This window comes from Anoplopoma fimbria, chromosome 1, assembly GCF_027596085.1.
Source record: "Anoplopoma fimbria isolate UVic2021 breed Golden Eagle Sablefish chromosome 1, Afim_UVic_2022, whole genome shotgun sequence".
Lineage (NCBI taxonomy): Eukaryota > Metazoa > Chordata > Actinopteri > Perciformes > Anoplopomatidae > Anoplopoma > Anoplopoma fimbria.
This window is the reverse complement of record NC_072449.1, coordinates 20,130,457-20,143,603: the sequence shown is the minus strand read 5'-3', so window position 1 is coordinate 20,143,603 and position 13,147 is coordinate 20,130,457. Positions and strand designations below refer to the sequence as shown.

Here is a 13,147-nt window from a genome sequence, read left to right as displayed (position 1 = left end):
TTATTGTTAGCATTTAATAGATACGTTGTGTCATCCACGTAAAGATGAAAGAGGTTTACTGTTTATTGTATGTTGTGTGTGTGTGAGAGTGAGAGACAGAGAGAGAAACATTGTTTGTGCAGTATATTAGTTTGTCAGGTGTGGTTCTTCACACATCTTCCCATGCATGGCGCACTGATCCTCTGCATGAGATAAGACACAGCTCCTTCAGGGCTTCACCCTCCATACTTTAAACTTTTCCCACAACGCCGAAGCAAAGTTCCTCCATTATTATCCCAGAGTATAACAGCACACCTCCCACCTCTGTACCAGTGTGGGAGCTGGGATCCGGGAGTCCACAAGAAGGTGTATTATGCAGAGGAAATGCGATAGCCTTGGGTAAGGTGAATGTGAGCGGGGCTGGGTTCTCAGCTAGGTGGGGTCCTAAGCTGTTTCTGTGTATTCTGAAAGACTCTATAAAGAGCTGTTGTGAGACAAAGAGACTGTGGAGATCATAAGAGGAAGCTTCAATCAGCCTCAACACCCGAGACTACAGGCCCTGCAGCTACTGGCCTGAACAGTCAGCACACAGAGCCTGGACCTGGACTTCAGCCTCTGTGTGTGTGTGTGTGTGTGTGTGTGTGTGTGTGTGTGTGTGTGTGTGTGTGTGTGTGTGTGTGTGTGTGTGTGTGTGTGTGTGTGTGTGTGTGTGTGTGTGTGTGTGTGTGTGTGTGTGCGTGTGCGTGTGTGCGCGTGCGTGTATGTGCTTCGCCTGAGACAATGTCAATCTGAAGTGAACCTGGATCCATCTTCATCCTCATACCTGTATCTTTTGTTGCCTTTATACTTTTCTTTATGCTGTTTTGAGTGGTGAACTGAAATGTATAAATATAGCAGTCTTTAATCATACTTTTTTATGACTTCAGATCTGAACTACTGTGGCACCCACCAGCCCTGTAAGAACGGCGGGACCTGCACCAACACGGAGCCGAACGAGTACCACTGTGAGTGCCAGGAAGGATTCAGAGGACGCAACTGTGACATTGGTGAGTTCTGCTTCACCATACAGCCACTGGACCAGGAAACAAATTATTCAAATACTGTATGTGGCTACAGCAGATAAGAAATGTTGAATGAAATCCAAGTTGTTTGTCTATATTAATGGAAGAGATGCTCATGCAAATAAAGAGATACCATTATGTGGCACAGGAAGCAAAGGTTAAGGTCAAATTGAGCATGTTAAGTTTATTAAAATAACAAATACATCACTATAAACAACAAAGAAAATAACTATATAGACACAACACATTATCATCTATACTTAAGTCAAATTCATTAAGTGTCTTCATACCATACACCCAGTATAATGTTGTACCTTTGTGGATGTGCAGGGCTATTCAATTTAAAGTAGAGGTAGACACACACATCCATACCACAGCGGGAAGCTGCTGAGGCCAAAAGTGAAATAAATTTAAAAAATAAACAAATTCCTGTCGCACACACACTGCAGGGCTTTAATGTCCACTTATTTATTACACATATGTGACGTTTCAAGCCAAATTGCTTTTATCAGACTAAAGCTGACCATCTTAGATATACTCATGATGTATACATTATGATGCAATCATGTGACCCGAGTGACAAAGAAAAAGCGTACATCGCATAGTAAAAACACACCTGTATACACATCCACACAGATGTTTGTATCACACCCGTGTTTATGTATAGACATAGACACATACATGGTGTACATAGCTCTACATTCATAAAGTACCAAGTTCAATACTGTAACGTGACATTCAGTCAACTTCCCCGGAGAAAACAGTAAATATATATTCACAAAAATATATTATGAGGAAGTTAAATCACGTCCTCATTTGTATTTGTCATCATCTTCTCCTCTCACCAGTGGAGCATGCGTGTTTATCGTCGCCGTGTACGAACGGAGCAACCTGTGTGGAAGACCCAACGGGCTTCAGCTGCACCTGTACCGACGGCTGGACAGGACACACCTGCGCTGATGGTGATTGCCAATGCTACACGCACACACACACACATGCTCCTCACACCCACAACACTGAGTTGAGGGGTGGACAGTGTGAGATTGTCTGTGATTGGTAGTTATTGGATAAAGGCCAGTCAGTGACTCTAATCAATCAAACAGAGGAAGCTAAATTAGCCTGAACACAAACGGCAATCAGTGGTCTGTCTCGCCCTGTTTCTGGCTGTGTGTGTGTGTGTGTGTGTGTGTGTGTGTGTGTGTGTGTGTGTGTGTGTGTGTGTGTGTGTGTGTGTGTGTGTGTGTGTGTGTGTGTGTGTGTGTGTGTGTGTGTGTGTGTGTGTGTGTGTGTGTACTGTATTTTACACTGACAAGAGAAGGTGAGGTGGAGCATCTTTGATCAGCTCAATTGATTAACTGTAATCAGAGGTGAAACTGTGTGCTCATTGTGTAGTTTTCTGTCTTCAGACATAATGTCCTGCATCAAAGTAGATCCAGACTTTGGTCCAGATGAGGTGTATTAGAGTTCTGGCTGTAGCTCTATTGTAAGAGTGGGTTTTCATGTCCACATATTAAAGTGTTGAGTAAAACGAGAAAAACACTGAAGCCCAAATTGCTCCTGATGCAATGAGAAATAATGGAGAAATTACTACTTAGATCTGAAACACAAAACAGATCCTGATCGCTGTAGAGGGAAGCTACTGGCCACAAGATGACAACAAAAGTACAAAAGTTAAAGGACCAGGTCTTCTTCCCTGTAGTGTCGAACCATTACAAGGACGCAGACAAGTGAATATCAGCACAGACTATATTCCCACATGAGAATTTGTGCGGCGACATCCTGTTACCTTGTCATGGGAAAAGAAAGTTGTTTCGGGACCAAGTGTCTGCCAAACAAATGTAATGTTATCAGATTGTGTTTGCTCAGCGAGGAAAGTGAAACCAATGCTAAACGTTAAGACAATACACACTTGTGTTTAGAGTAGGAGTGATATGTTGTTGTTGGCGTTGTCTCCTCATCAGTTGTGGTGATATTAGTTTGCGATTCAGTTGCCTGATGTTTCTCCTAAAAATATCCAATGCCTGACTGTCTAACATTGGCCATTACAAAGACTCAGCCTACAGTAACACCAGCTGCCCATAAAAGACAAAGCAATGCTCTGCCACAAAAATGACATTATGGCACGCTATCTGGTACAAGGAAGTTGAGTCTAACCGCTGTCCTACCACATGAGGAACATAGAGCACTGATTAAGATTTTATTCTGCATCACAGAACTCACAAAAATTCCTTAGTGTTTATCTTCCGACCAGTGTTTATTTCCATGCACTTTAGTCACTGTCGGTTTTCTGCACTAACCTGAATTCTTAACAGTCATGTAAACAAATAACATGATTTCTGTAATCAGCGTATAAGATCAGAGAAACTTAACACGGCTAGATTTCTGCTTAGGAAACCTGGTCTCTCATGTAATGCAAGCACAGGGTTTTCTGAAGGTAAGACAAATAAAATAGAGACAGAAGTGTGGCGGGATGAAAATAAATAATCATTAATGATAGTGCTTCATCCTTGTATTTGAAATTATTTAATCCAAGTTTGACTTAAACTCAAATAATGATAAAAATTGAAGCAACAAAGGCTGAGATATCCTGACTTTTAATGGACTGTATGAGTTAAGATCAGAAACACCGGATCATACGTTTTCCATCATCCCAATCTCATAATCCGAGATATTTTAGGTGATATTGTTGGGGTTCCAAACAGACTGAGTAGTAATCTTAACTACAAATAAAGTGACCATTCAGTGTAAAAAACAACAACAGTGGAATGTCCCTTTAAAGTAACACTAAGTAGCCTCTAGGAGTCTAAATAAATCAGCGTCTACAGACACATTTGTAAGCATCTACAGTTAGAGGAATATTTTTAAAGACATGCATTGAGTCACAAAGTTTGACCACATCTCCATCCCCCGTTTGTTACATTTGGCAGAAGCCCTCACACCATGTACGATCTCCCACTCCCATGTTTTCAAACGTGGATAAAGTCAAAAATGATTTTGGCCGCTACGTATGAACTGAGCTGTCACAACCGTCAGTCATGGTCTCGATCATGTGGTCTGTCTTTGTGTGTGTGTGTGTGTGTGTGTGTGTGTGTGTGTGTGTGTGTGTGTGTGTGTGTGTGTGTGTGTGTGTGTGTGTGTGTGTGTGTGTGTGTGTGTGTGTGTGTGTGTGTGTGTGTGTGTGTGTGTGCATGAGAGACGTGTGTGTGTATACAGGTTTGAGCTTGTGTGCGTGTGTGTGGCTACAGGTGCGATTGGATCGTACAGGTTACGGCCTGTCAGAGCTGCGTGTGTAAACAAGCAGTGTTCCAGTCTTCTGCTTTCACCTCAGGATCAGGATAAACAGCGCTGGCATGTAAACACTTTCATTACAGAGAGAGAGAGTAAGAGGACAGGGGGACACTCGTTTATTTTTGCTCTTGTTATTTGTTGTTGGCTTGATTAACAGTCCTAGATGCGGTCTATCTCTGTGTGTGTTGTGGGGGTCTCTCTGGGGAAAACACAGTGAGAGGATTGTCAGGCTCGCAGAGAATGATAACCATAACCACAACACAGCTCTGCTTTCAGACTTAGATTTATATATATATAACCAATATTAATTAAAGGCTTCTATGTTTGTTATGAATTCTTCATCTAGTTTTAGGAGACGTGCTGCTAGCTTGGCTGTGTTATTATTGGAGTGAGGGTTTAGGGGGATTGAAAGCGGTTGCTCTGCAGCGTTAGGTATATGACAAATGGTTATGAGACAGAGAGCTCTGGACTAAAGCTCTGGAGTCGTGCATGTGAAAAATGATAATGGCACGCCTGCACAAATATGCTATGTGTAATATAAAGTCATGCTTGGTTAACCCCTAATGTGAGAGCTTCTCTCTGTCTGTTTGTGCTCCTCACATTTCTTTATCTGTTTTTAATTCCTCCTCACAGGAGTGGAATCAGGCATGGAAGCCCCATTTTTTCTGTTTCTAGTTAACCCCCGGTCTCTCCTTTTTTCCGCCCATCATGCTTTCCCTTTATTTAAATTCCGTTTTCCCTCCGTGCTCTCTGGGAATGGTTCGAGGTGACAGCCATGAACATGCAGCGGATGATTTTGTTTATCACTGTTTGCACAGAAACCACAGCGGCAGAAGAGGAAAATGAAAACATGGGGCGCTAAAGGGTCCGCATACCAATGCCACAGTTCAGATCCCACATGTCCACATGGTGGCATCGCACAGACTCATTGACACACATTAAATGCCTCTTTTATATTCACACACACATTCCCATTACACACTCCAGTTGTTCATGTGCCATGTTTTCTCTTCCCAGCTGTGAGGCAGTGTGATCGGAGCCCCTGCGGCCGTGGAGCGACATGTCAGGAGGCACCTGGAAGTTACCGGTGCCTCTGCCCACCTGGATGGACCGGCAGGACGTGCCAGCTGGGTCAGTGTCTAAATTGACTTCAGATGACTAAATGAAGACTAAAACGTAGGGCTAGGCAATAATTCAGTGTTATCATTTAGTGAATCCAAACAAAATCATGTTGATAATATTACCTTATATTGTCATTCTACAAATTTCTCTTATCAAAATCAATGATGCTGAATGAAATTAATGATCGTTATTGACCAAATAAGTAAAACAAGGTCCATTCAGTAGCTGTTCTGGATGGAGCCACGAAATGTGGATGCTCAAATTTCATTTTTTTCGAGCACTTTAAGAACTTCTGGTCCATGTTGGCTTCAAAGTTAAAATTCGTAGTTGATTGTTGACCTTGACAAAACAATCCACACAGTCCATTTATCAGCTGTTCTAGAGTTTTCATTTGGAAATCCAAACTAGTTATTGTGGGTTTTGTTTTAAAAGGTTTATCCTGATGCTTTCGGGTGGAGCACAGTACACTGGTTTGACAGCAGTTTTTTTTTATTTTGTTTTTGTTCATTTTGAATGTATTTCCCTTACAGTGATATAATATATGAAATGAAAATTGTGATATTGATTTCAAGCATTTTTCCCAGCTATAAGTAAAATAAATGTATGCAAAGAAAGAAGACAGAGATGTAAATAGTGTTTTAAAGATGGAGGATACCAGATATACTGTACAACTAATCCCTAAAATATTACATTTGATCCTAAACCTGAGAGATGGTCAGAGCAAGCTCAACATTTGGTGCAAAAGGATCGAATCTGAGTGTAATGCTTCAGAAGTTCAGCATACTGGGGTTTGTGTAGCAGTGATCATTTTTCATCATTAAAGTATGTCACTAGACAAAGTTCTATTAATGAGAAACTTTGATATTTATCATCCTCAAAGGAATCTATTCATTGGAGTGTTAACACTGATCCTCTAACAAGTTAAATCAATCTGAGCTGTAATTCACAGCTGGTTTCAAAAGCTGCGTTTCAATGAGCAATACGTGATTATGTGTTTCATTTGAAGTGGAATATGCATTTAAAGCAGAAAATTAAAGAGACAGAAAAGGCCGACGGCATGTTAATTTTCGTATCAAGTCATCCTGACTGAGAATCAGTATTCTCTAAATGCACTGTCAGTTCGCTTTGGGCCGCGTTCACTCATATTGATGAGTATACTCCCACAGGGTTGTTGTGTGTGTACAGCAGAGGGAATGATGTATAGGATCAGTTCACACACACACACACACACACACATAGAGGATACACTATATACACACTCCACACAGAGGCTTGCGGGTTATGAAGTAAAAAGTGAGACATATTTCAGGATGACAGCCTCTCCTGCTCCTCTGTGTTACAGTGATATGTCACTCTGACACTTGATAATCCCCCATAGTTCCACATCACAGGTCAGTAGCTCACAGTCACACACACACACATACACAGTGTTCAAACACAAGTGATAAAACTCTTTATAGCCTGAGCCAAGAGGCAGAGCATCAGTAGTGCCTCAAATGGGGAAAGGCAATTATACTTTCTATCAGTTCCACTCTTTTATTAGCTGACTTCTGTCCCCACATTTTCTCTACAGGCTTTTTCCATAGATAAAAACACACACACACACACACACACACACACACACACACACACACACACACACACACACACACACACACACACACACACACACACACACACACACACACACACACACACATACTCCACTATACTCCACTGGTGCTAAATCCTAATAGGCCTCTCACTGACTGTAACAGGTTTAGATTACCTATAACTGACTGACTACTTCCTCTTTATTCATTCAGCGTGTCTTTATAATCCTCCTCCTCCTGCTATCAGAGCCAAGCCCTCGGGGGTTCCTGGCTTTTTACACTCCCAGTGCGACAGAGGGTGGGAATAGGAGGCGCACATACACTTAACCAAAGCAGTGATACAGCGGGGGGGGTCTGTGCAGGGAAGATGTAAGAAGATGCTGCAAGGCATTGCTTTGGATGCACTGTGCATTTGTTAACATTTTATTTGATAAAGGCAAGCAGTCTGTCTCCAAGTGCATCCTGCTGGCGTCTGCCCAGCGATTCCTCACTTCACGGTTCAAATCAAGCATCCACTTTAAAATTAAATTTAACAGGTGGCTGAAGATCGTTTGGGCCAAGTAGGAGATTCAGTAGTTTTATGGGATGTTTTTATCTCATTTTAGTGAGAAGTTTACAGTAATTTGTGTAGTTTATGAGTTTGCAAGATTAGAACAATATTTTGATTTATTAATAAATTGAGTAAATAGTGGAATTTTGTGGGTCTGTGTAATAACTGCCAAAAGAAAAAGCATATACATAATACTACATATTGAATACTTTTTTAATATTACTGTATAGAGTGTTGGCTTTTGCTCAATCAACAGAACAATAATACATTTTTGCAAAAAAAAAGAAAATGATCATATAAAGTAATCAAAATACATATGAGAAGTATACTTCTGGAGAGTATGTTGGCATGGCAATCATCCCGGGTCACAATACTCATTTTCGGTTGAAATGTTGCATTTTTATTTAGAATTAAAAAGGAAGCTGAGTTTATCACTGGTTTACATCAGAGTGGTTTGATGTGATGTCTAAAGTTAAGATGAAATTCGTCAGATCTGTATTTTTAGAAACTTCCTCTCTCTCCCTTTAGACACCAACGAGTGTGAAACGCGTATATGTGTCCACGCCCGCTCTTGTCGCAACCTGATCGGTGGATACCTGTGTGACTGCCTTCCTGGATGGACGGGGCCTAACTGTGACATCAGTGAGTATAAAAGGAGAAGGACAGGAATAAAAGAAGGAAGGAGTGATTGTCCTGCGGCCTGGAGAGAAAGATGAAGAGCCCCAGAGGATTTTGTTTAGACAGCAGTTCCCCTGCAGCCCAGAGTCACTGTGGGCTGGAGATCATTTTACTCAAAGGCCAGTTCTATCAATCTTCTGTCACAGGGAATCGCTGCAATACACTAAAATTGTAACACCAACAAAAAAGAGTGTGTGAAGATTCGTTTTTTTATATATTATCTCCTGCATCAACTTTGTGATGTAAAAAGAACAATCCGACATCCTGGTTTCACAGTATAATGCAACATCATTAATCACAGTTGGTTCTCTTTTCACTTTGTATATTGTTGTTTACAATAAACACAGACATATCAAATCACCGTGTGACAGATTAATAAAGTGTTTGTGCTTTCTCTGGTTTCTAGGGAACAGCAGCTGTCAGGGTTTGTGTTTGAACGGCGGACGTTGTGAGGTGAGAGTCCCGGCTGTCCTCTCTACAAATCACAGCTTCATAGTCTTCCTCTCACTCTCTCATATTCACTGGAATGACTTTGTCATCTTCTTTCTATCATGCATCATCTTCAAAAATATACCTTAAGATTCTCACACAACTTGAGAAACAAAGTTTTAATCATCGTCTCTCTCTAGAGTGCCCTTTCCCCCACTTGTTTCATTTATAAATAACACACTCCATATACTGTCCCATGTAGGACCAGATGTCAGGGTCCAGATGCTTGTGTCTACCTGGTTTCTCTGGAAAATCTTGCCAAATTGGTCCGACTCCCTGTGACAGCGCTCCCTGCCTGCATGGAGGACAGTGTGTGGAGCAGGATGGACGGACTGTCACGTGCAACTGTCCCACGGGATATTCAGGAGACTTCTGTGAGGTTGGACAACCTTCATAGATGTTAGCTTAAGGCTATCTTAGTCTGCAGACCGAAAACATCATAGTTAAAGACATACGTGTTGAAACTTAAAGGATATGTTCAGTGGAGGAAGACGTCCAAGTCCCTTCACTCTGGAAAACATCATAGAGTGTAACCATAAAAAGAAATGGAAAACAGTCAAACACAAACAAACTGTGCACCAGTATGGTACATAACACCATTCAAAGGAATACTTCAACCACAAAATGACCATTTGTATATGTACTCAATGTATGTTACCTATAATTCTTGAAGAAAACTTGTTTTTTCTCGCATGCCCCCACTGTGAATGTAGAATCCAGAAATGGAGAAAATCCTTGATGAATAGTATATAGGGGCCGCGTTTAACAAAGCAAATCTATATCAAAACATCTGTTTGCAAAGTCTCACACAACGTGTGCAGTATGATCCAAGTCTAATATAACTAGTCAAATGCTCATTCCTTCCCAAACACGTGCATTTTCGCAGAAATCCCTCTAAAAATAAAACTTTGGACAAGTAGCATGCCTGAGGAAGCGTGAGACTGTTAATGCAGAAGTGTCTGTGTAGGGTTTACCGAAAATGTATGTCTTTTGGAAGTAGTCTACTTAGCATAGACTGGATAAATGAGACTTGGATTATACTGCACAAGGCCGGGAATTTGTGAATGGATGTTTTGATATGAAATATTACATTTTATAAACATTAAAGTTTTCCTTTAAAGACTTGGTAGACTTTGAATGAACACCTTAAGATTTTGGAAAATGTCTACAGACATTAGGGAACGTTTTTCTTGCATAAACCCCCATATATAAAAGATATAAAGAGATAATGAATTTGTTAAACATTTAGGCAGATGTCTTAAATGTACTTGAACTGGTGACCAGGATTAGTAGCCTAACAGTATCTATAGATAATTCTCCAACAAGGAAAGTAGATTAAAGGTCAATATTTGCTTGGTCACAGATCTGACAAAATGGATGTAACGGCAGCTGTTATGTTTTTTCTCTATGATTTCAGAAAGAGTTGGATATGTGCAATCCCAACCCCTGCCACAAAGGGGTGCCCTGTCACAGCACAGAGGGCAGATATGTGTGTGCATGCCCTGAGGGTTACTATGGCAACGAGTGCATGAACCTCAAAAACTCCTGCATTGGTCAACACTGTCCAGGTAAGAAAATATTGGTGTGTATGCCTTAAAACGTACAAAATCTCTATGCAGTCTGGTCTCACTGTCTGTGCCTCTGTGTATGTAGGTGCCATGTCTGACACGATACACGGGGGTGTCAGCTTCTACATCATCCTGGTGGGTGTCTTAGCTCTGGTGATGGTCTGTGGCTGTGCGGGCTGCGCCTTCACTCTCTCACACCTCCACCGAAAGCGTAAAAAGCTGCAGGCCGTCCCACAGGAAGAAGGCATCAACAACCAGAGGGAGTTCGTCAACCTCATCAGAAACGTGGACCGTCCCGTGCCCCTCCTGCCTCCTGCCGCCCCGCCCGCACACCCTCCGGCCCCAGTCTCTCGTTGCTACGAGGAGATTGAACTGACCCTGCCGCCCTCCCCGGCACCCTCACACCCGTCTCCGGCACTAAAGCCACATGGCCCCAAACTGGACATTTCAAACCGGGAGAGGGAGAAGTTGAACCGCTTCCACTACACAGACAACCAGGAGCTGGAGGCCTGACCTTTGAATTTTTGGGCCTCAGAGGGGCTTTTTGAGTTCTATTTTATTTTGTCTTCTTCGCACTCTCTCGCTAACAGGGACCTGTCTCCAGTTTCTTACGCTGTGTCACTGTTGCAGTTATGAAAATGGGATGACCTTATGACCCTTTATGTCCTCAAATATCAACAGAAAACTCTTGAGGAGTGAAGGCTGCTAAGAAGAAGGGTCAAAAGTGTAACTGTGTGGTCGTCTTTGACTTTATTAACTGTGGGAAGCAGAAGATGCATGATGTTTGACTGACAGGTTCATCAGACTCTTGATTTATTCTTGAGGCTTAAAGACTCGCCTTGGAGTGCCTGAGATACCCTCTAGGAAATAGAGGATCATCCTCTGTAGGAGCCTCTTAATTTCCTGGTCCAAGCTACCATTTGATTGGTGTTCAGACCTCCATTTCTGTTTCTGACTGAACTCTGACAGACAGAGAGATCTATGAATGGATGCTTATTTAACCCTCGATGTGTATGTCTGGTCGTGTGTTTAGTGTGTGTGTGAGAGTAAAAGAGAGAATGTATATTATGAGTGTTTGTGAGGGAGAAGGACAGTTTACTCTAAGAAAATAAATCAAAGTTGATATATATACATATGATATATATGTATAAATGTCAAAGAGGGTGCATACTCCTGCTCTAAGGGCTTTTAAGCCTTTGTTTTTAAACTATACACTGTTGCCTGTATTGTCTTCGTAATACTACAGTTTGTTGAAAATGTATGATTGTTTCATACCTGCGTGTAAAATACCTTTTTTGTACATGAATATATTGTACATATTGATGCCCTTTTTGTACTGTGTTTTGGTCTGAAAGTATCACTGTATTTCTTTGCTCTGTTTGTCCCATTTCACTTTCCATTTGGAGCAACAAGCACATGTGGATTGTAATAAAAGTGCATTTACCAACTTAATTTTATTGCCTGTTATCATTAATTACCAGAGTTACAGTCGCTGCTGGAGGGAGGTGTCAGCGTTGTCACACAGAGATTATTAATTATTAACGTGTGCAAGAGTCAAGTGCTTCTCACCCTTTTGTGCATAACAAATGATGTATGGTGCGATGACAAGCCTTATTGTTAATACTTTGAGAGGCACAAGCAAGGATATTTCATGTTGGGGAAATAAGGAATACATACTGTAGTGTTTAAAGTTCTCATATGCTGTATATTTATTAGTTTATAATTAAAGTGAGGTACAAGGTCAAAAATTGTGCAGGCTGAGTTGTCACAGTCCAACCTCATTCAACCTCATAAACCACGGGTTGTTCCATTTTTACAAAAATGTATGTTGCAGTGCTTCTACAGGGACCATATGGATGCCAAATATGTAAGGCTGAGTTTTATGAAAATGTGTTAGTGATGCATAAGGGCTGAGGATATTAACATTTTATGAAATGATGCAGCCATAGATAATATTTAATGCTTTCAATAAGTCTCTCATTGTAAGCTTAAAAGCAACTTTAGAACAACTTTAAGGAGAAAATCATGGTTTAAAGGGGTTTAACAGGTAAGTAGTGTAACCTTTACATAATAAGAAAAAGGTGTAGCAATAAACAGACTTAAGGGTACAGAGAACCAGCATCATGTTTTTAAAGTAATTTGACAAATGAAGATGTTCTTTGCAAGAGAGCATGAAGTGCTTCTTACCCTTTGTGATTGTGTGTTCAATTCTCCAATTCTATGACAAGCTGTCTAGTTCAAATCATTGTCAGAGGCCCAAGGGAGGATATTTCATGATGGAGCACAGCTCACAGCCACTCACAGTCTCTCTCACTGTCTCTTTCTGACACATTTTCACCAGCAATGTTGTTGACAGTGCAGGAAAAAAAGGCAAACAACCTGATTGACCCCCAGTCTTCCTAGAGAACAACTAAGTGGTTGGGAGAAATTTGTCAGCGGTTGGAAAGTTGGTAAAACTTATTGTAAACCCTCTTGTAACCTCAGTGGTGTGAAATTGTAAATTAATTTTAATCAGTAACATAGAGTTTCTATAGGGTATTTTCAGCAAGTGCGTGTTGTCCACTTAAGGTATAACAAAAACAGCTAAAATGTACTGTATCTAAACATAGAAAAACATGTAAAATACAACATGTACTGTATGTGGCAGTGTGCTGTATGTAAGCTGGAACTTAATTCATCTATGTGTGCCGTGCGGATGTTCAAATGACGAATTTACTGTAATATGTTAAAGGGTGTGAAAGGAAGGGTTTTATGTCGGGGCAGTGTAAAGTGGCTGCAGGGTCACAGCAGCAACAGTTAATGAGCAAATGGATGTGACAA

At 41.1% G+C, this 13,147-nt stretch overlaps 1 protein-coding gene across 1 annotated transcript in view; it reads left to right on the top strand.

The window, feature by feature from the left end:
- LOC129096414 (protein jagged-1b) overlaps positions 1-11,766 on the top strand; it is a 43,227-nt gene extending 31,461 nt beyond the window's left edge. The window contains exons 7-14 of the mRNA XM_054605194.1: positions 906-1,025; positions 1,889-2,002; positions 5,346-5,459; positions 8,121-8,234; positions 8,677-8,723; positions 8,962-9,138; positions 10,177-10,327; positions 10,413-11,766. Coding sequence (XP_054461169.1) covers positions 906-1,025; positions 1,889-2,002; positions 5,346-5,459; positions 8,121-8,234; positions 8,677-8,723; positions 8,962-9,138; positions 10,177-10,327; positions 10,413-10,840 — 1,265 coding nt within the window. The 3' untranslated portion in view covers positions 10,841-11,766. The remainder of the gene's footprint in view (positions 1-905; positions 1,026-1,888; positions 2,003-5,345; positions 5,460-8,120; positions 8,235-8,676; positions 8,724-8,961; positions 9,139-10,176; positions 10,328-10,412) is intronic.
- Positions 11,767-13,147: the final 1,381 nt, after the last annotated feature.